Genomic DNA, 22,076 nt, shown 5'->3' on the forward strand with positions numbered 1-22,076 from the left:
CCGCAAGATGAGAGAGCTAAGCTATCCAAGCACGGCAGTTAAAGAGGAGGAGAAAGGCGTCGAGTATCGTAGGCACAACAAGGAGAGAAGTGACCTTGCCCTTTCGGACCCAGACCCGCAAAGCCTCTTCAGAAGGAAACATAAGACCGCAGACAATAGCCCAAGTGTGTTGTAAGCAGATGTCAATGATACACAGAGTGTGCCCACACTGATAAGGGGGACAGAGGGAGATGCCTGCTACCGTATTACCAGCCTTGACTCCAGACAGAGTGAAAAGCCAAATGGTTCATCACAGCCGGTGAGTCGAAGGGGAACCGATAAAGAAACCGAACTGTGTTGAATGAAAGTCGCTTAGTAGCACATTGAGGAAAGTTGAAAGAACTGTAACTTGTTAAGGGACAACCAGCTGCAGACCAGCTACAGAGGGGTCCGGCTGTCATGCACTGCATGCCATGGAGCCTGTGGTCCCATGGGCGGCTACACCACGGCCAGTAGTGATTCCATTACGTTTTTACATGCTGCGCCTGCAGCAGTCTAGTGTTGTGGCTACAGCCTCCAGGGAGGCATATTAGTCACTAAACGCTGTGCATTTCCTCTGTTGCTCTAACGCTTATTAACTTTCCTCTTTTCCGCTGTTTTTCTTTTCGGGACATTTCCCGTTCTCTCTCTTTACTCGCAGTGTTCCTCCGGGTGCACCGCACTCCTTTGCTCCACTGCGTTCCTTCGGGGGCTCCAGTCTCTTCCCCTTGTTTCCGGTTTCCCTCGCAGGAAGGTTGGAAGCCCTCTTAGTTCCGGACCGATCACTCAGACTACTGAACTCTTAAGACTGTCTATGTATAGCAGCATTCTGAAGAAATCCAGTTCGATATTATACGTGCTGCACACTTTCCATTGATTCTGGGAATCACATGGTTACGGAAACACAATCCCCGCATTGACTGGTCTACCAACAGTCTAAGTTTTGAGTCACTGTTCTGTCGCAAGAGTTGTCTTCAAGATATACTCTACATCAAGGCAAAGGTGCATGTCATCCCTCCGGTTAACACTGTTGGGGATCACTCCCTTCTATTTGATTTTACTGGTTTGAGGCAGTCTTCGCAGAGAAAACCACTGCACCGGCCAGAAGGCTGTTCTATAGACCTAATACCCAACGCACTGGTTCCGTTTGTTAGGATGTTTGCATTGTCTCAGGTGGAAAGGAAGGCTCTCCTTTCATATCTGGATGACAATTTACAGAACTGACTCATACGACCATCTAAATCACAGGCAGGGGCACCACTGTTTTTCATTCCCAAGAGGGATTCCCTTGATCTCCAACCCTGCATTGATTATCGAGGATTAAACAAAGTAACAGTTTGGGATCGCTATCCTATGCCTCTAATAACAGATATCTTGGAGGCGGTGCAGGGAGCTAAAATATTCACAAAGTTAGATCTCTGCAGTGCTTACCATTTGTTAAGGATTTGTTCAGGCGACGTATGGAAGACTTCGTTTAGAACGCCTTTTGGCCTGTATGAGTATCACATGATGCTGTTTGGACTAGTCAACGCCCCAGCTGTGTTTCAACGGTTCATGGACCGTGTGTTCTCAGATCTCATGATAGTGTAAGTTATTGTGTATCTGGACGATATACTGGTATTTTCCCAAGACCCACAGGAACATAAATTCCACCTAACAGAAGTCCTTAATCGTCTGAAGCTACATCGTCTCCTCACCAAAAGAGAAAAATGCCTATTTGGCGTCAGTTCTGTACCCTATTTAGGGTATATCTTGTCATCACAAGGTGTTCAGATGGATAAAAGAAAGACGGAAGCTATCCTGAGCTGGCCCTCTCCTATATCGATCAAAGAGGTACAGAGGTTCTTGGGGGTGGTTTTGCCCATTACCCACTTACTGAAGCAGTCCTCTTCTCCCTTTGCCTGGGATTCTAAAGCTTTTACACGTCTCAAGGAACTGTTCTGCAGTGCTCCCATTTTGCGGCATCCAGATCAAGGTAAACATTTCGTGCTAGAAACCGATGCCTCGGCCGCTGTTGGGGCAGTACTGCTGCAAGAACAAGATCACGAGGAACACCCGATAGCATACGTATCACGGACACTCACAGAAAGTCAACGCAATTATTCAGTAATTGAGAGGGAGCTCCTAGCAATGAAATTTGCCCTCGAAGAGTGGAGACACTTGTTACAGGTGACCACTCACCCCTTCACCATTAGAACGGATCACAAGAACCTACAAGTGCTCCAAACTATGGATTGTGTCAATTCACGAAAAGCCCATTGGGCTCACTTCTTCGCTCAGTACGATTTCCGGATAACATTCATACCTGGAAGTCAGAACACTCTGGCGGATGCACTATCACGCAAAGGGGTGTCTCCGGGTTCCCATCACCCTCCTCTAGAAAGGATATTTCCAAGAAGCAAACTGGTTCGGCCAAGTGACAACATTCCTACGACAAGTAAAAAGAAACCTTGCTTACAACAGGACCGTATGAAGAAAAGGAGAAGCTCACAGAGCAAGAGGGGCTATTGTTCCATGAGCATCGGTTGTACATACGCACGGACCCACTCCATCATCAGGTTCTGACTTGGTGTCATGATCACAAGATCGCTGGCCATCGCGGCTAAGATGGCACTTTGGACCTCATCCAGAGATCATTCTACTGGCATGGTTTAAAGGCCAATGTTAAGAGATATTTTCTATCCTGTAAAGTGTGCAATAGCAGTAAACATCGCACCACCAAGCCCTTAGGCCTGCTTGCACAAAGTCCTATACCCTTACGCCCCTGGAGCCATATCTCCACTGACTTTATTGGAGACCTTCGGGAGTCACAGGCTTGTACATGTTTTATGGTGACTGCAGATATCATGTCCAAACTGGCCCATTTTTCTCCTCTCCATGGTTTACCTACAGCCGCAGAAATGGCCGAGATTTTCATAAAGGATGTATTCCGTCTGCATGGTCTTCCTGATAAGATCACCTCAGATAGAGGCAGTCAATATATCTCTAAATTTTGGTCAGCCATGTGTCACAACTTGGGCATTGAACAGGCCTTATCCTCTGGGTTCCACCCCTAGACCAATGGGCAGACAGAACGACTAAATGGCACACTCAAGCAGTATCTCCGCAGCTACATCAATCAAGAACAGGACAATTGGGTATCTCTTCTACCTACGGCTGAATTCTCTTATAATAACTCACAACATACCGCCTCTGGCCTCACTCTGTTCTTTTGTACCTTTCACCCCCGTGCCATACTGCCTGTTGCTCCAGTTAAATCAAATCTACCAGCGGAGAAAGACACCTTGACCAAGATACGGGAAGCCCATAGGACGGCCAAACTGAGCCTTGTAGACAACCAAAAGACATACAAGATCTAGGCAGACCGACACCGCTTGAAAGTGCCAAAGTGGAAGCTGGGCACCAGGGTGTGGCTTTCCATGAAATATTTACCTAGTTGGACTCGTCCATCCAAGCTGTCACCTGGCTTTATCGGTCCCTATCCCATTATGGCTAAGATCAACCCAGTGGCATTTTGCTTAAGTTGCCCCTAGCCTACTACATTCCTCTTTACTTATAGAGGCGGTGCCAGGCTCAACTCTCAGACCAATTCCTTTGCAAGCCCCATCCGATTCTGGTGAAGAATACAAGGTCTCACAAATATGTGATTCTCGTTATAAGCGGGGTCGCCTTGAATACCTCGTACATTGGAAAGGGTATTCCAGGGCGGAAGACTCGTGGGAACCTTACTCGCACATCAAGGCCCCCATTTCACTTAGGAAGTTTAATCAGGCTTACCCCGGAAAGCCTGGGGGCTCTCGGCTGGGGGGGGGGGAATAGTGTCATGCGCCACATGCCATGGAGCCTGTGGTCCCGTGTGCGGCTACACCGCGGCCATTAGTGATTCCATTATGTTTTTTCACGCCGCGCCTGCAGCGGTCTAGTGTTGCAGCTACAGCGTCCAGGGAGGCATATTAGCCACGCCCTCCCTGAACGCAACGCAACCCTGCTTGGTCAGCCTGGCTGGTGCCATGCATTTCCTCTGTTGCTCTAACTCTTGTTTACTTTCCTCTTTTCCGCAGTTTTTCTTTTCAGGACGTTTCCCTTCTCTCTCTTTACTCACAGCGTTCCTCCAGGTGCGCCGCTCTCCTTTGCTCCGCTGCGTTCCTTCGGGGGCTCCAGTCTCTTTCCCTTGTTTCCGGCTTCCCTCGCAGGAAGGTTGTCCTTCTCCTACTCGCTCCTCCTCTGGTTACTCTCCTCCTCTCTCTCTCGCTGTTTTCTATATCTATTTCCCTTCAGGCATCTGTTGTTTTCGTATACCTGGCTCCTGTATTAATGCGGATTCCCACACTTTTCTTGGTAAGCCGCTTGTCACAGTAATTTGGAGACTCACCTTTGGTACGCACTTACCTGCCTCTCCATAGAGCCTACAGGGCCCATTTCCCACTCTGCATTGGTGAGGCCAGATCAACACCAGCTAAACTACTGCTTAGGGGTTTTTGTGCCTGGACAGCTTTTCCCCAATTAGTCCCTCACAGGAGAGGAGTCACAGGTTGTGCTGGCGGGCAGCTTTTCAGAGAGAGACGCAATCTACGAAAAAAAAGGAAGAAAGAAGAAGAAGGATTATCGAGCCCGAAGACCCCTGTCGTCTGCTACTCCAGACTTTAGTCTGTCAGGTGAGGAGGAGGAGGAGGAAAGTCAGGGACTTTGGGAGGAGGATCAGCCGCAAGGGGTTGACACCAACACCACATCAGTGCTCACTCGAGAGACTCTGGTTGATCCCACGTTGAATGAAACTAATACCAGAAGGTACTAGGGGAGCTGTGAAGGTCAAAGTGGTCGTACCGGGTTCTAGCAAAATCCCTATACAGTCAATGGTCTTTGACCGAAAAACCATTGAAAACACATGGGAAGTAAATCCTGCATCAGAAGAAAGTAAAAGGAATTGTGAAACGGCAAGAGTGAACCTGGCGGAATGATGCCTTTTTGTAGAAAAGAGACTTAACCACCGAAGGTCCTAATCCGGGAAGCGGAACTGCTGTCTCGTGCTGGGAAAGCTCGAGATGGCTCTGTGCTCAGGAGTCCTTCCCTGTCCTGTGCTCAAAACGTGGGGAATGGAGACCCCCGGCTAACACATCGTGACTTATCATTTGTGAACACCTCTTTCTTTCTTGTGAACCTTATCCCACACTCTTTTTATATTTAGCGTAAGGATTGGCAATATGTTTTTCTTAGTATAGGCCCCATTTTATCTGACACAACGCCACCAGGACTGCCTTATTATTATTTGATGGTCGTAGCTTGCTCCCATCTTAGATTTATATTAGGCATTTTTCCAACCTACCTATACAGTTTAATAAACACCCTCGAACTGTGATCACTTGTGTCTGTCCATTCTTGATACCATGCCTTCCTTACAGTGCTTTGAATGTATATCCTGTGTGAATGATGCCTGTTAGGGTCCGAGTTGGTATGGATGAGGTGGCCAGTGGGTGTCTCCTGTTTTATGATAGAAGATGAAGCTCCTTTGTAGACTGGCCTATCTGTGTCATGCTTGAGAATCTAAATTGCAGAAGGGTTTCTTTTCCAGGAACATGGTGAAGAATGTCTGTGCAGTCAAACTGGATCACTAGGCCCACTGGAGTTAACAGGTCCAGGGTGTCTTTGCAATAGTCCACTGAGAGGAAGCATGTGGCTTGCTACATGCAGATCCTTGCATGAAGTCCAGCTGAGATAAAGTGTCCAGATCATAGCATCCAGAAGGTTGGATGCCACCTCGGTAAGGACAGCCTCCTGATCATAGAATTCCACTGGGAAATCCTCCACCTCTCCTGAATTCAAGGGTTCCGACCCATAACATATGGGATCACACTCATCGTCAAGGTTCTGGCCCATTTCTGTGCATAATTGGGCCACCAGAGCCAGAGTAAACTTCAGTTAAGTGTTGGCTACCTGCTGAAACTGAGAAAGCTACTGCCAGGGGTATGAAGCCCAAAGGTGGGGCCACTCTGCATTAAAAGATAGCAGTTTCAAGCTACTGCACCAAAACTGAGCTTTGAGGTGTGCTTCTGGAGTCTGAAGAGATGCCTCTGCTGGCTTGTTGAAACATGATCTGACCTTGCACCACTACTAGCGCTGGAACTAAAGTCGCTGGCACATTGGCAAGGATGTCTAGCATCTGTTTCCTGAATTCCTCGTATTGCTCTGGCTTAGAAGAAAAAATGGGGAAGGATACCTTCATGAGTGGCGAGGTTCCCTAATAACCTTCATCGTCCAGTGATGACTCTTCTTTTTGGAAGATGAGAAGGCAGAATAAGGCCGAGATAGTTTTCTGGGTGATCTAGACCTCTAGTGATGCTTCTTCTCTTTCTGACCACCTTCATCAGAGCTGGAATCTTCTCAATGTGTGTCCTCCCTCAAGCTGTGTTCCACCCCTTTGCCCTCTAAAGACCTGGCCTTCTTGGCAAGGGGCTATGAAGCAGGAGACTTAGAGGAGGTGTTTTCCCAAACTTGTGGATTAAGATGTACAATTGAGCAGCATGCCCCCAGAGGGCCTTTCCATGCATGAAACGGCATGAACTGCAGCCTTTCATTTTGTGTTCCTCCCCCAGACAATAAAGACAGATCTACCCCATTTCCATGGATTTTACCATTGCCCTTCTATGGGGGCCATCCCCTCATATCCCAGTTCTACCACCCCACCTCCATACTTTTTACCTCACTAACCCCTTCTTTTCCACCCCTTGTCCCTCTACCTGGCCATATCTGCTATGGTGAAAAGAAGTAAAAATCCTGCTGTGAAATGTCGCTGGGGGAATGGAGATAGCGAAAAGATAGACCATTTGGGAATTGGCGACAGACATCTCCCTTGAGCAATGCCTACAGGGCTAGAAGCCCACCTTAGGATTTGGCATAGCACAGCTATGGTTTGTAAAATGCTAGTGGCTTTCCTGAGCAGAGTCCTGAGGCCATGGAAAAAAGGAACTGAGGCCATGGGGTACCAATGGTTCCACATATACTGCCTCCAATGTCACATCAGGCATCATGGGGTCATGCACTGGAGTTCAGTGGAGCTAAAGCGCAACAACATGGCACTCCTTGTGGCTGAAAAAAGTTTCTGAAAGCAGCCATCGCTGGAAGATATATATCTAAGAGGAGGAATCTGTGTGAGGAAGGAATTGCTTAGAAAAGTAAGCTATGATACTGAGGAAAAGAGATTTAGGTAGTACTCATTTGTAGACATTTTAGGCATTGTACATTAACGTAACATGCCAAACATTATCCATAAACAACATCCTTCTCTTAGTGGACCTAAGGTAGCATTTTCAGCTTTAGCTTTACCAGTATTAGCTTTTAGTAATTTACCTGTCGCTTCTTTTCCTGCAGCCTCTCACACTCAGTGTCCAAGGCATCACTGTCAGACTGTAGGCTAGCATTGCGGAGCTGCTTCTCCTGGAGGGCATCAGAGAGGCATCTTTGGGAGTCTTGTAGCTCATTGATTGTCCCGTTACACTCGTCAGCGTTCTATGAAAAGCAGAGGGAGGCATAGTGTAAACCTTCTATAAATTTAAAAGCAACTATTTCCCCGGAATTATTACATGGCTAGATGGACTGCAGTCTCTACCAGGCACTGACCCTCATGAAATGCCAGTCTTCTTGCAGAAACCTCTAAAGCACCATGCACTTCTGGCCTGTTTGAATACCATGTGGTCTTCTGGTTACCCACGTTTTTGATCTGTGTGGACTCTGCCAATTTAAGCAAAAGTTCTTAACCTGGAGCCATGACTTTCTGGTGTAGGTGTCCTAAAACAGTCAGACCCCTTGTAAATGCTCTTTTTTAGACTATTGGTCCTCAAAAATTGGTATTAAATAATTCTCCAAAACAAATAGTCATTTAACATCCACATTATCGCCATGTCAGTAATTCTGAACAATAATGGCAATAATGGTGATATTTAGTTATTTTGTAGAACACACACAGCTAACACAACAATATTCCTCAGAGGGTTGAAAGGAAAGGTTTTGGATGACCATTCAAGTTACTTTGGTCAAGAGCTGTTGCCAAAGGGTGCTACTGTGGTGGGCACAGCTCTTGTGTATTACCTTCTGAATGTGTGAGTTGCCACATGTTCTTAAATATTTCTTAAACTCATTGAAACTCTTTAATACCGAAATCAGATAATACAAAAACCTGCCTTTTTTCAGAGGGCCATAGTCTTGTTCTAGAAAGTGTATTCGGAAGGTCTAGTGATGACAGCAAAGGGTTCAGAAAGTAGACGGTGAAGTGTGGCGAATCCACAAACGTAGAGTGTTAACAATGTTTATTGTTGTTAGATTAAGGTTGGGCTAAACTCCTTTGAGGACTAGAAGTTTATATACTTTTTTTATTTTTTATTTTGTATCTAGCATTAGTTTATTAAACAAAAACAAACGTTTACAAATTACATTTCAGCTATTCCATCCCACATGGTTCAAATTATATAGTCTCAATGTCATACACCATGTCACAGAAAGGTCAAGGATAATCTGTTGGAAGGATTCCATTGTGGGTTGTCTGTTAAAAGGACCTTGTTCATAAAAGTTGACAACTGACCAGACTCGAGAGACCATATTGCCTTTGTCAAGGCACCCCACCATTCCCCCGGAGACCATAATGGGAAGGCCCGGATCAACAAACCAAAAATAGTATTCTAACCTCGGGCAGCCCTGGGCAAAACAGGAGCAGATACTTCAAAGTCTCCACTTGACCAATCTCTGAGCTAAATCAACACTGGCTTGTTTTTCTTTGCTGGTGATGGAGATCTTGAGGCAATTATTTCGTTAGAGTCCGCCTTAAACAATTACCAAAGTAGCCAAATTCTACATCCAATGGCGGTCCGCATACTGAGTTCAGATGTGCCTGAGGTGGCGGCTCTGATTGGTTGAGGCCACTCATTTCACCGGCCTATCCGAAAGCCAGCAGGCTTGCCGGCCCCCATCCAAAGGCCCACTCCTAAGCGCCCTGTCTGCTCCCTGTCTGCTGCCAGGACACTCCCAGGTGAAATGCTGTCTCCCCGTTGTATATATGCGCTTGTGTGCCTGAACCCTGCATCTAACTATGCCCCCTGTTGTATGTATGCGCTTCTGTGCCTGAACCCTGCATCTAACTATGCCCCCTGTTGTATGTATGCGCTTCTGTGCCTGAACCCTGTATCCAGCTGTTCCCCCTGTTGTATGTATGCACTTGTGTGCCCGTAATCTGTATCTAGCTGTCCCCCCTGTTGTATGTATGTGTCTGTGTGCCTGAATGTGCGCTCTTTATTTGACTCAATGCATCTTGTGTCACTGCCGCCCAGCAACATGGGTTCAGGTTCCTCGAATGTGCCCTCTTGATTTTAATCTTTGCATCTTGTGTCGCAGCCGTCCTGCAACATGGGGTCAGGCTCCTCGAATGTGCCCACTTGATTTGACTCTTTGCATCTTGTGTCGCAGCCGCCCTGCAACATGAGGTTAGGCTCCTCGAATGTGCCCTATTGATTTGGCTCTTTGCATCTTGTGTCGCAGCCTCCTGGCTAGGCGAATGTGTCCTCTTGATTTGACTCTTCTGCATCCTTGTGTCGCAGCCACCCTACAACATGGGGTTAGGCTTTGCAAATGTGCCCATTTGGACCTTATTGCACACTGTAATGAAACTGCCTAGCTACATGGGGCCAGGCTATGCGACTGTGCCCACCTGAACTCTACTGCACTTTTGTGATGTATTACCTCCGTTTGTTCTTGCCTGTAACCCAACTTTTGTAACCACATTAACTTTACTGTTCTCTGTGATGTAATTACTTCCTGTTCATTCTTGCCTGTAAACATAAGCACTGTAACCAATTTCTTAAGTATAAGTGCCTAGATACCTCTGGTTTTGTGCCCTATATATATTTTTTCTTTTTACTTCATATAGTTTATACAAACTTTTCGAAATATAAAACTCAAGTCAAATATTTCCTGTGATACTCATCTAACAGTCAGCTTTTTGGATTATATTACTTAACAGAAAATAGGACAAAAGCAAGACTTGGTGCCCTATATATATATAAATAAATAAATAAATTAATTAATTAATTAATTAATAAAAATAAATCAGCCACTATCCCCCCCCCAGGGTTTTTGCATATTATTTGCTACTGCATTTACTGTTGTCCCCGCGTTAGGCCTTTCTCCCTCTATCCAGGTGTCCCAAGTCTAGGCGCTGCAGTTGCATCTAGGGTTATTGCGTTTTCTGTTACTGCATTTACTGTTGTCCCCCCGTGTTAGGTCTTTCTCCCTCTATCCAGGTGTCCTAAATCAAGGCACTGCTGTTGTATCTAGGGTTGCATCTCCTGCTGAGTCCACCTGCTATTAGTCCCAACTCTAACCAGGGTCCGCCTTAAACTATTACCCCCGTAGCCAGATTCTACATCTAATTAGTATCCCCCAGGGTTTTTGCATATTATTTGCTACTGCATTTACTGTTGTCCCCGCGTTATGCTTTTCTCCCTCAATCCAGGTGTCCCAAGTCTAGGTGCTGCAGTTGCATCTAGGGTTATTGCGTTTTCTGTTACTGCATTTACTGTTGTCCCTGTGTTAGGCCTTTCTCCATCTATCCAGGTGTCCCAAGTCTAGGTGCTGCAGTTGCATCTAGGGTTATTGCGTTTTCTGTTACTGCGTTTACTGTTGTCCCCCTGTATTAGTCCCGTTCTCCTTCTATCCTGGTGTCCCAAATCTAGGCACTGCTATTGCATCCAGGATTACTACATTACTGTTGCCCCCCCCCGTGTTTAGACAGTGTTTAGACCCATTCTACCTCTATCCAGGTGTCCCAAATCTAGGCTCTGCGATTACCTGGGGTTATTAAAATTTATGTTACTACATTTACTGCTGTTACCATGTTAGACCTTTCTCCCTCTATCCTGGTGTCCCAAATCTTTAAAGTATGAAGGAGATTATGTGGAGATGATGGAATAATGGAGGCCAATGGTATGCCCTCTTCCTCTCCATATTCCGTTAGGAAAGATAATGAGCATACATTCAGTAAGTCAGCAGGGCCATCTCTCATTTCCACATGCTCTCTGTGTGTAGGATCCTTATTAGGGTAATCAATAGCAACACTTTGTTGTTCTAAGGCTAATTCTAGTAGACTTCCATCAGCTATGAAATGAGTCCCTTCCAAATCCGTGTTGAGGGCCTCCTTGTAAATTCCTTGTCTAATCCCTGCACTTGTGCCCGCAATGGAAAAAAGTCCCTAATAGATCTATTTCCTTTTTCTACACTTGGTGTTTTATGGCACGTCACAGTGTATAATTGCCCATTCTTCTCAAAACCTTAATTACTGGGAGCTATGTGAGAGGCATTTGGGTCATTGGCGATCTCTAAAACACTACTCAAAGCTGATGGTGTTTGTTCAATGAGAATGTCCTGGAATATTATTGCAAGTTGGAAGATCTAATTAGCAGTCATCCAGTACATTTTTACTCTGATTACTATGAAGATTATAATTATAATGTTGCCCAATCTGTGTAGTAAAATGAGGAGTAACAAATGTCTTTTTTTTACCATCATTTTCTTTAATGTGATCAGTCTCCAGCAAATGTGTCAGCGCTTAGGAACACACTAGCCACGCCAAACACCTCCCACTGACTCCAATTACTACCTCTGAATATCACAATATGGTCTTCTTGCACAACGTCCGTTGCGCGTTTCCTCTTGTCAAACTTGTCAAACTTATCAAGCTTGTCAAACTTGTCAAACTTCTTACTACCGTATCACAATGAGGCGTGATCAGGCTGCACTGAAATTAGCCGCCTCCGAACAGCCTCAGGTACGGCGTCCAACTCCTCACAGCCACGCCCTTGATTCAGTTGGAAACTCGCTGCTTAGGAAGTCGGGGCTGGGTGTTTACGTCAGCCGCCTCCAACCTTTCCGATTATTAAAGCTCTGCAGTTAGAAACAAAAGTTTCTAAATTTCTAGACCGTGCTTCTTTTATATACAGACTTGCTGGAAAATTCTGTATATTTTAATACCCGCTGCACTATCATCGTTTGAACACTTTCTCTGGTAACCTAACTCTTCCCTTGAGAGTGTACCATGCCCCCAGCCAAAGAGAAGTACTTTCTACTTTTGTCTGTTCAACCTTTATGATAGAAACAACACAGAGCCAGGTTGAGGTACAAGTTCAAGTTTGGACACCGCATAGAAGTCTTTGTCCAACTACTTCTTCTGGTCAGAATAGGATTTCTTTACAAGGCCAGTCAATCTCTGACAGAGGCTGACATGCATTATTACTTTGTTTAATAGCTCAGGGTTTAATTAAGAAGAACTAAAACATTTTGAGAATGTGTTACCTTTTTATGAACATTGCCTAAATGTTAGTGTGTGCATTGCTATGGTGGATATATGTATTTCCTTTGAATGGTCATTTTGTTGATTTTAATACAGTGTTATATTTTCTTTTGTGGTGTTTTGTTTTGTGTAAACTGCAAGATGTTTGGTGATAAATCAAACTCTAATTTGTAAATAGTAAGTTGTTTTGTAAAAAGTCAAATTTGTATCTTTGTATTGACTATAGCACAATAAAAAAATAGTGTAACTGGAGGAAAAGCAGAAGTGAACTATGGTCACAAGTGCCTTGTGAGCTTTCTATTCTGTTAAATGCCAAACAAAAAGAAGAGAATCTGGTAAAGTTTGTGGATCAGATCTGTCGAAAGTTGTGTCACATTTAAGAATGAATCCAATAAGACTTTGCAAGGGATACACATAATTGATACCAAACCGTACAAATACAAATGGTTGAAGCCATTCCCGCTTGTGCTTGTCCAAAGAAATAACTCACAATAGTGAAAAACAATCTCATAGCATCATGGGCTAACCAGACTGACAACAAAACATTCTATTAAAATGACATTCATGAACCGCAGGGTCAGGTGCCAGATCACAAATGGTAATCAGCTTTTGATCAAAATGTTATAAAATGTACAGAAATAGCATATTACATACCTGTAACTCCTGCCCTCCAGCAGGTCCATGAGCTTGGAGGGTACCACATTGAGCTCCCACGCTGGAACTGGTGTGTTTTTACTGGAAGGAATGTCTGGAACAGACCCTTGAGGAACTCCTTAACCGGCCTATGAGACCACAGGGAAGGCTTGCCCGCTGGGCAAGTATAGCGATAGATGGCCGCGGGATCCTTTAGGGATCCGTGTGCCAGCCCTGCCTTGGCCAATGATAGAAGATATGCCAGTATTTGATTTGCCTTGATTTGAAGAGGTTTGAGCCCTTGTGAGTGACACAATATAGTGACTGTTTGCCACTTGTGCTTGTACCAGGAGAGAGTGGACAGAGCTCTAACCTTTCTAGAATTTTCCTTCAGTCTAAAGGCAATATGAAGTTTCTAAATTCTAGGCTCCTACAGCCATTAACATCAGGGACGCTGGGTCATGGTGCAGAACGGATCCTCCTTTTCTGGAGAGCAGGTCCGGACGAGGAGGCTGTCTGATGCAAGATGCTACCGGCAGATGTAGCAGGTCGGAATACTAAATCTGCCATGGCCACGCCGGAGCAATGAGGATCATCAGCTCTGTTTGAGTGCATTCATTACTCATAGAAGAAGAGGAATTGGAGGGAATGCATATAGGAAACTGCCCTCCCAGGGCACAGTGAAAACGTCCCACAGGCTCCTCCCTTGCGGGTACTTGAAGACAAACTGGTTGCACTTGGATTTTGACGCTGTGGCGAACAAGTCAATCTGCAGGCAACCCCACCTTGAGATAAAACGAAGAACTTGATGAAGTTATCATTCATGGCAGGATTGGAGTTCCCTGCTGAGGGAATCTGTGATAGTGTTGTGGATCCCTGCTAGGTGAAAGGGAATGATGAACATGCCCTAGGATAGCGCCCACTCGGTGGTGATGTTCAGTCATTGCTCGACAAACTGTGCTAGCCAGCCTCCCACGGGGGTGCTGAAGTGGGGTCTCGAGACTTGACGCTGGTCATGCTTGTTTCAGGGTGGCATGCGGGTGGAGGCACAGTGTCGCCTTTGTGTACCTCTATGCGCCTGTGATCTTCCTCTGTATGCCTCCTGCGAGCTGGACTTTATATTTTTTCTCCAGTTGGTTTTTCTTTGGAGGTGCTGAGGAAGGATTCTTCATAATCAACAGCCAATCCTCGCAGATGTCGTCAAGCATTGGGACAGCAACTACAGATTTTCTGGAGGTTTCCGACTCTGAAAAAGGAACCCCTCCTTTCGGTGCTCCTCTGGAACAAGGTCAAACACCTTTACAGCTCACGAGAGCAGAGCATGGAAAGAGACCATTTTGTCCGGAGACTAATCTCTGGAAGGCAAGTCTGGTGGCTGCCAATCATCTTGTACCAGATCGTCATACTCATTTGTAGTAGTATGCATGTCCGAAGATGCATCCGTATCAGGGTCAGTATCTGTGTCTGTGAGCGTAGCTGCAGGGGCAGCAAACAACTGAGGAGTTGGTCATGGAGGTCGTGGTGGCAGAGCCACTGCCTCACATGAAGGCCTGGGAGGAGGACTTCTACTTGGACTACTTGGGCCACCGTGTGCACCTTGCAGGACTGGAGGAGGCAGGCGCTGGTACAATTCAGTGAAAAAAGTTTGTAGAGTAGACAGAATGTCTACAGACAGGTCTCTGGATGCTGCTGGCATTCCCACTGGCACTTTGGAACAGCCACTGGTGGCTGGGGAGCAGGCAGAATTGGGTCCGGTTCTTCCTTCATTTCCTAATGCTCAGAGAATAAAGGTTCCAGAGGATCTTCATCTCCTGAGAACACACTCTCTTTCATCAACTGGGCAGGAGGTCTCGCTGACACCAGAGTGAAGAGTGGTTTGGTTTTAGTTGGCTGCGGTAGGGAAGAGAAAGGTGGGGGTATCTCCCTGTACATACTCCTGCACATAGGAAATAAAGCGAGTGCTGGTGCTTGTGGAGTCGACAGCAGGGCCGTAGACGCCAATGGTGCAGATGCTGGCCTTGGAGGCAGACAAATCCTGGATACTGTGGTAGTCGTTGTCAAAGTCGTTGACAAAGCGATCGTAGACCGAGTGGTCGTCAACAAGGTGTCAGATTTTAATCGATGCACCACTGACGGAGTCGTTGACAGAACTGTCGTTGACAAGGTCGTGGACGAAGTAACTGGCATCAACAATGATGTTCGCCTGTGGCTCGTAGACAGGGTAGGCACTGTGGTCATCGACGGACCCCTCTTCTCAGAAGAGTGGGACAAGTGTTTTGTCGTTGCTGTAGTCGTGATGTTAGGCAACGTGGTCGTAGACAGGACCGGAGATCGGGCCACTGCCGATATCGACGGGGAGGCCTTCCAAACCTGCGACTTATGTCCCCTTTTAGGTTTATTCCCCCAGGAAATATCCTCATGGGATCTCAACCTCTTTGTATAGGGAATCCGATCTATGGATCTGCCAACCCTGGCAGAAGCATGACTCCGGACCGAGTCAGAAGCCTAACACCCTCTCCCAGCCAAACCACCAACCTTCTAAGGCGATCCTTGCGAGTCTTCATGGAGAAGGCTTGGCAAATGGAGCAATCGGCTACCTCATGTGGGTGCAGGAAATAGATGCATGTTTCGTGTCAAAAAACTTTCTTGAGGCGACACTTAGAGCAGCACCTGAAAAAGCTCATCTTACTGGCAACAGCCATGCCTACGTGGACAGGGCTACAAATTGAGAAGAGGGCATCTCTGAAGATCGTTGGATGTTCAGAAGATTGTCAGATATTCAGATCTTCACCGGCAACAGACCCATGCTACCAGCAGTCACAGCAGTGACGGATGATAAAGAAAGTGCAACATTTTCTCAAAAGTAGACGCAAAAGTCAAACTTTTGAGGAGCGAAACAACGAGTACTCTCAACACTTAAACTTGCACTAAAAAACTGTAGATGTCCACCAGGAGTGGAGCTACGGTGGACCACTGCTATTGGTTGCGGCAGTGTGACCCAAAGTGACAGCAATAGCATATACAAGTACCAAGCAGTTTTTTAAGTTATGAGCAAAACTGCTTTATTATTACTGAGAATTCCCAGCCTGACAACGGGGAATATTCATGAGCATGTGAATCCATGAATGATCCAATACTGGAGAACTAGCCATTACAGCCAGCCAACATCCTTTCCAGCTGCTTGGGGAATGGGAACACTCAAGTCCATCCCCTTTTGATCCATAGCTGTAACGCTCACCTGGTTCCCTCGGAGGCGCTGGTCTTGACTGGACGGTGAAAACGTCTTCAACGTTAGGCGTAGGATTCGTTTGGCTCCCGGATTTGGCCCCTTCCTCACCGAAAGCTTGACCTGCAGAGTGAGGTGTCTGCAAGTGGAAAATCAAGGTATTAGTGGCTGGAAGGTTGGGAGTAGTTCTTAGCCCCTCTCTCCCTCTCTTCCCGTGGTACTCGGGTGATTGTTGTGCTCACCTTAAGTAAGTGAATGCTGCGCTCTCCATCCTGCGTCTTGTGAAGGGGCGCTAGGTCCAGTTACTTCACTGGATGTGAGTTCCGCCTCTTGATTGCAGAGGGTAGATGAGAGCGATGCCGCCGTTTGCTGCATGAGCGTGACTTGTAAGTATTAAAGTTTTCTTTAGATTGCTCTCTTCAAATGTCTTTTTTCCTTAATGTCTATGGCCCTCATTACGACCCTGGCGGAAATCGGAAAACGATGGCGGAAATGCAATACCGCCATCGAATAGCGCTCGGTGCGACTATGACCCGCCACCGCAAAGTACGAAGCCATTAGCGACACCGTAGTGAACGCCAACGCTAACTGCACCAAGTACGCGCGCGCGCGCCATGCCAAACCGTAAATACCACCATGGCGCAAGGGTACGCGAATTCCGACCCTAGCGGACATGTACCTAACGCCATCAAGCATGGCGGAAAGCACCATTCCGCCATGGTGAGAAGTACGGCATCGCGAATCAACCGTAAACGGCCCCACTGAGTGCCTGTACACCGCTCCCTGCCCACAAAGTACAACTCCCCGTAGGTGCAATGAAGTCACAATGCAACCAGTGAAATGTACAAGTCACCCATGCATGCCAACGAACAAAAGATTCACAAGAGGGGCCAATGGGAGCTGCAGGGCACAGATGGCACGAATACAGAAGCCATTCCAATGGACATGACCACAGTCCCCCCCCCCCCGAAACGCACGCAAACACAGGCACCTGTGACCAGCAATATTCCGAAAATCACAACATTCCACCAGTCCACCTGGCTGACCGGCGTCTGTTACACAAAACCCAATCCCCCGCCCCTGAGCATGACAACATTCAAACAGTCATATTGGCAGCCCCCATCCCTGACCTCACTGGGCTCCGTAGGCAAACGCCCCCAGCACAGTACCACGCGACTATACTCCGAAACCGGAACCCAATGCAGATCTCCTCACAATACATCGCTCCCCAAATAGGAATATGCCACATCACTCGCAAAGAAGAACGCTACACGGCCCATATCAGAATAGAAATTTAATGCACAACTAAATCACCAAGCTCATACAGCCATTAGTCCATGAACTCCAAAACACATATCACCATTGTGGGCTGCATCCGCAAGGAATGACCAGCTACTACTTGTGTGACGCCCTGTTCCATCATGGTACACAGAGCCACATTCACGTACGAAAAGGCAACATGGAAGCGCACAGAACCGCAGGCCCGTCCCAATGGGGAGGCACTAGTCCAACTGAAAGGCCGAAATGTTGCTCCGAGCCACTAGTACTGCGTAAGGGCATGTGGCCCATTGGCGATCGTCCCATAAGATCGTAATGCTGCTCCACTGATTAACACGAAGCAGCAGGTGTCGGGAGTAAACGCCATCTGCAGGAGTGGCATACAGATGGCAGTGGCAAAAGGGGAGGAGATACCTGTCAACCAAAAGAAAAGAAAAAGAACAGAATGGCCATCAGAACTACATTCGAACAACTCACTTCAATGATCACACTAAATCCACAGCCATATGCATGCTAGCCCACTCCAAAGGATCATCACCACCCCAAAACCACTTGCGACTCATAACTATCTATATCGAGGTGTAAACACCATCACAAACGAGTGTACCTGTGCATGCGTCTGTCAAAACAGATTCCATCAGATGGGAATGTTAACGTGCATGGACACAAGTGTCTGAAGGCGCGTCGAGACAGGGAGGGCTCAACAAGGCCAGATAGACGATGGTCCCACTATGGCAGCCCTGCATCACATAGCGCAGGGAAGGCGGATAGATTCCAAGAAGCACTGTACATGGCAAACCCTGTATCAAATCACCTGCCCATGCATCCATTCATCATTCCCTCATCCTGTTATAAAAACGCCTGAATATTTACTCACAAAACATTCGAAATTTCCATTGAGTCTGTGCGTTATGCAGCCTGCAAAATCCACAGTGCCCCAGCCCGTAATTCCAGTGTTGTGAAGTTACATGTATTTGGGAACGTCCGGCCTCATCGGCCACGTCACTATTGCGTATCCCAAACTATTCATATCAATCATTGCTTCCTCGCCATGGCCTCTGTCTCAAGGACATTGAACAATAGAACGTTATATTTGCAGTCAGACCTGTGGGCATCTCCTCTCCGCTAGCTGAAAACCGAAAGCGCCGGCCTTCGAATTCCTCATTTGCAACATCACGTCGAAAAGGCATCTGTGGCCGTTTGAAATCACAAATTAATCCATCTAGTGCGGCTGTGTGTGAAAATGGCAACTGCCATCACCCACTAATGGGACGCCCCGCCCGTCGTTGCAACTCGGTACAGTGATGCATGAGGGCCCACCGTTACTCGAGTACTACGTTCCACTGACCCATCACAAGTCTGTTCGCGACTGCAAAGATTGTATGTGAAACAATGGGACCATAGCCGAATGTACATATCAACAAATGTTACACGGCCATCGGGTACAAATACATGATTGCAATAGCAAGATGCCATTCCTCGAATAGCAGCGTTGTGTGCGGGACGTGCTCGCCCAAAGGGGAGAGCAGCTTGCACAGGTGGAATGAATCACCACAGGTGGAGGCCATACAGCCTGAAAACACATAAAGTGCACACCCAGTCTCCTCCCACAACCACACCCACTCCGAAATGCTACCGGCAGGACTCGCGATGTTGGCCCTGGGGGACCTGATAGCACTGCAAGTACTCCAACTACAAGAAGAAGACGAACACCAACTACAACCGGCCGCACGGAGGAGACGCAGGAGGAGGAGGAAGCCAAGGCAGGGCCCGCAAGGTCCGCCAGCACAGCCACTACCACCACGCAGGCAGCCCGCAATCCCACGCCTCCGAGCACATCCGTTCAACCTCACTGATGAGCAGATCCACACCCTCTACCGTTTGGACCGGGACACCATAGCCGCAATAGTGGACATGACACAGGCTGACCTTGTCAGCATGATAGATAGCCCAACCACCATCCCACCCCTACTGAAGGTGGTGTCTGTACTCCACTTCCTGGCCACAGGCACCTACCAGCACACAGTCGGACAGTTGCATGGCATTTCTCAGCCACTGTTCTCACGGACACTATCGCAAGTGCTCGATGCCCTCCTGCAGCATGCAGACAAATACATCTCTCTACCACGCTCGGAGCAGGAAATTACCAACACAAAAGTGGGATTCCATGCACTTGCCGGCATACCGGGTTGCATTGGTGCCATCGACTGCACCCATGTGGAATTGGTCGTCCCACATGCCATGGAGGCCCAGTACCGCAACCGAAAACAATTTCATTCCCTGAATGTACAGATGGTGTGTGACTCCAACAGGATCATTACACATTGTTGTGCCAGATTCCCTGGATCAACCCATGATTCTATGGTCTTGAGGAACTCTACTATACCACGCTACATGGAGCGACACGCAGGGAACAGATCCTGGCTACTCGGTGAGTCTCTTTTCATGCATGATGATGTGGGGTATGTGATGCGGCAATGACCTGGCAGGAAGGGGGGGTGGTGTGCGTACGTAGCAATGGCATTCCACATCATACGTTTATCGTCCACATACAGGTGATGCTGGGTATCCACTGAAGAGATGGCTCCTCACACCAGTCCGGAACCCACGGGACCAGCAAGAGGAGGACTACAACCATGCCCACTCACGTACCCGTGTAGTCATTGAACAGGCATTCGGCCTACTGAAGACTCGTTTCCGCTGCCTCAGCAGGTCTGGCGGGGCTCTCCTGTACCGCCATGAGAAGGTTGCAAAGATGGTCATGGCATGTGTCATGCTCCACAACATGTGCGTACGTAGAAATGTGCCCATGCCCCCTGACGCAGAACTGCAAGCACCTGATGATGGTCATGATGAGGGTGGGGATGTGGCAGCACCTCAAGGAGTCTGCGAGGCACCGGAGGGCCGTGACATTCGTCAGCATCTCATTGATGCATGCTTCTAGCACTCACGCCTGGTGGCTGATACATGGACACGGGACTCGTGGCACTGTGTGTGTCTGGTACATGCACAATATGGACTGTACGCCTATGATGGCCTAGTACACAAAGATCATTGTCGACACATCTCATTGGTTGATCGTGCACTGTTTATGGCATATGTGATATCATGTTGAACACCCTATCGACCCGCCACCCAAGTGAGCCCAACACACCCCCTCCACCCTCCTACCTCCCCCCCGAACACCAGTGTCCAAAGATGCTCATTGTCAGTGGGCTGTCGCTATTGCAAGCCCCCTCTGCGGGTGTCAGGGGCACCCCTGCCTGTGGAGCGCAGGTTCCTCCCAGATCTACGTTGGGGGCTGCCCTGGACGGAACTTGCAACGGATGATGTCTCTGCCTGCTCACGTCCATGCATGTCCCTAAGGGTTTGTGAGAGCTCAGTGAGCACACGGCGCACTGCGGCAAGTTCGGCACATACGTCTTTGGACGTCGCATGCAGTTCCCCCCTCAGGCTCTCGGTGCTACTCTCCATTTGTGCCCTTAGTGTCTCTGTACTTCTCTCCATTTCTGCCCTGAGTGTCTCAGTTGTTGTTTCTATGTCTGCCTTAGTGGGCCCACATTCATCGGCATGGTCCTTGAGGAGCGTGGCCAGTTGCTGCTGTTGCACGATTAACTGGTCGAGGGACTGTTGCCTCTGCTGGGCCATGGCCATTTGCGGGGGTGTCACAGAGGGGCTGTTGACCTCATGTTGCCTTGCCACAGGGCTTGTGGGGGATGGCCAGTCGTCGTCTTGTGGGTGCCCCTGCGTGGTATCCTCATGTTGTATGGGATGGGACAGACAGGGGGAATGGGACAGGTCATGGATGGATCTGACTTCGACATCCCCGTCTTCTGTGTCGGAGCATGCTGCCATCAATGGGGTGTCACCTATGGTGCTGCTGCCACCAGAGGCAGTGCCTTCTGTGGCATCCGTTGGGGGGACCTGTGGTGGTGGTGTTGTGGGCATGCTGGCTGCTGGGGTGCCTGTTGATGTTCCCTCCTCTGTGCTGCCACCTGATTTGTGCTGCTGCCGTGTCTTGATGCGTGCAGCTGAGGTGGAGGGTCTTTGGCCGTTGGTCTTGGCCCTCTTTGCAGGTGTGCTGGTAGGGGTGTCCTGATGCTCGTCGTTTGGATCGGACCCTGTGGTGGAGTAAAGGAGGGCGAGGGTTATTAATGGGTCTGTGGGTATTGGAATGGCATTGTATCACATGCATTGGGGTGGTACCTGAGGGTGATTTGGGTCAGGGCCTTGGAGGTGCTTTCATTTGTGTGTGGAGTGAGGGTGCAGTTGTTTGGCAGCCTGCAGTTAGGGTGTGCCTGCTGGACGTGTGGTGGGTGTTTTAGGGGTTTTTAATTATTTATGTATTTATTGTGGTTTTAAAGTGCGCTATCAGGGCGATGTGTGTGGACGTTCTCCTGGACATGTGTTTCTGTTGCACTATGTGGACACATGGTACTTCACATGATTGGACATTGTGGATTTAGCATTGTTTTATCTGGCCCACCTACCTGATTCTTCTGATGTCTGCACTCCTTTCTCCATCCCTCCGACTCCCTCTATGCTCTCCATTCCGATGGTGGAGGCACAGATTTCTTCCCAGGGGGTCAACTT

General features: G+C 47.8%; 1 protein-coding gene across 2 annotated transcripts in view; it reads right to left on the minus strand.

Moving 5' to 3' along the window:
- The window catches only part of CCDC40 (coiled-coil domain 40 molecular ruler complex subunit), a 599,189-nt gene that overhangs the window by 66,865 nt on the left and 510,248 nt on the right, over positions 1-22,076 (minus strand). For both annotated transcript variants that reach the window (XM_069655198.1, XM_069655197.1), the window contains one exon: positions 7,363-7,521. In XM_069655198.1, the coding sequence (XP_069511299.1) occupies positions 7,363-7,521 (159 nt within the window). The remainder of the gene's footprint in view (positions 1-7,362; positions 7,522-22,076) is intronic.

Source organism: Ambystoma mexicanum, chromosome 3q (genome assembly GCF_040938575.1).
Source record: "Ambystoma mexicanum isolate Mex_15411 chromosome 3q, UKY_AmexF1_1, whole genome shotgun sequence".
NCBI classification, from domain to species: Eukaryota; Metazoa; Chordata; class Amphibia; order Caudata; family Ambystomatidae; genus Ambystoma; species Ambystoma mexicanum.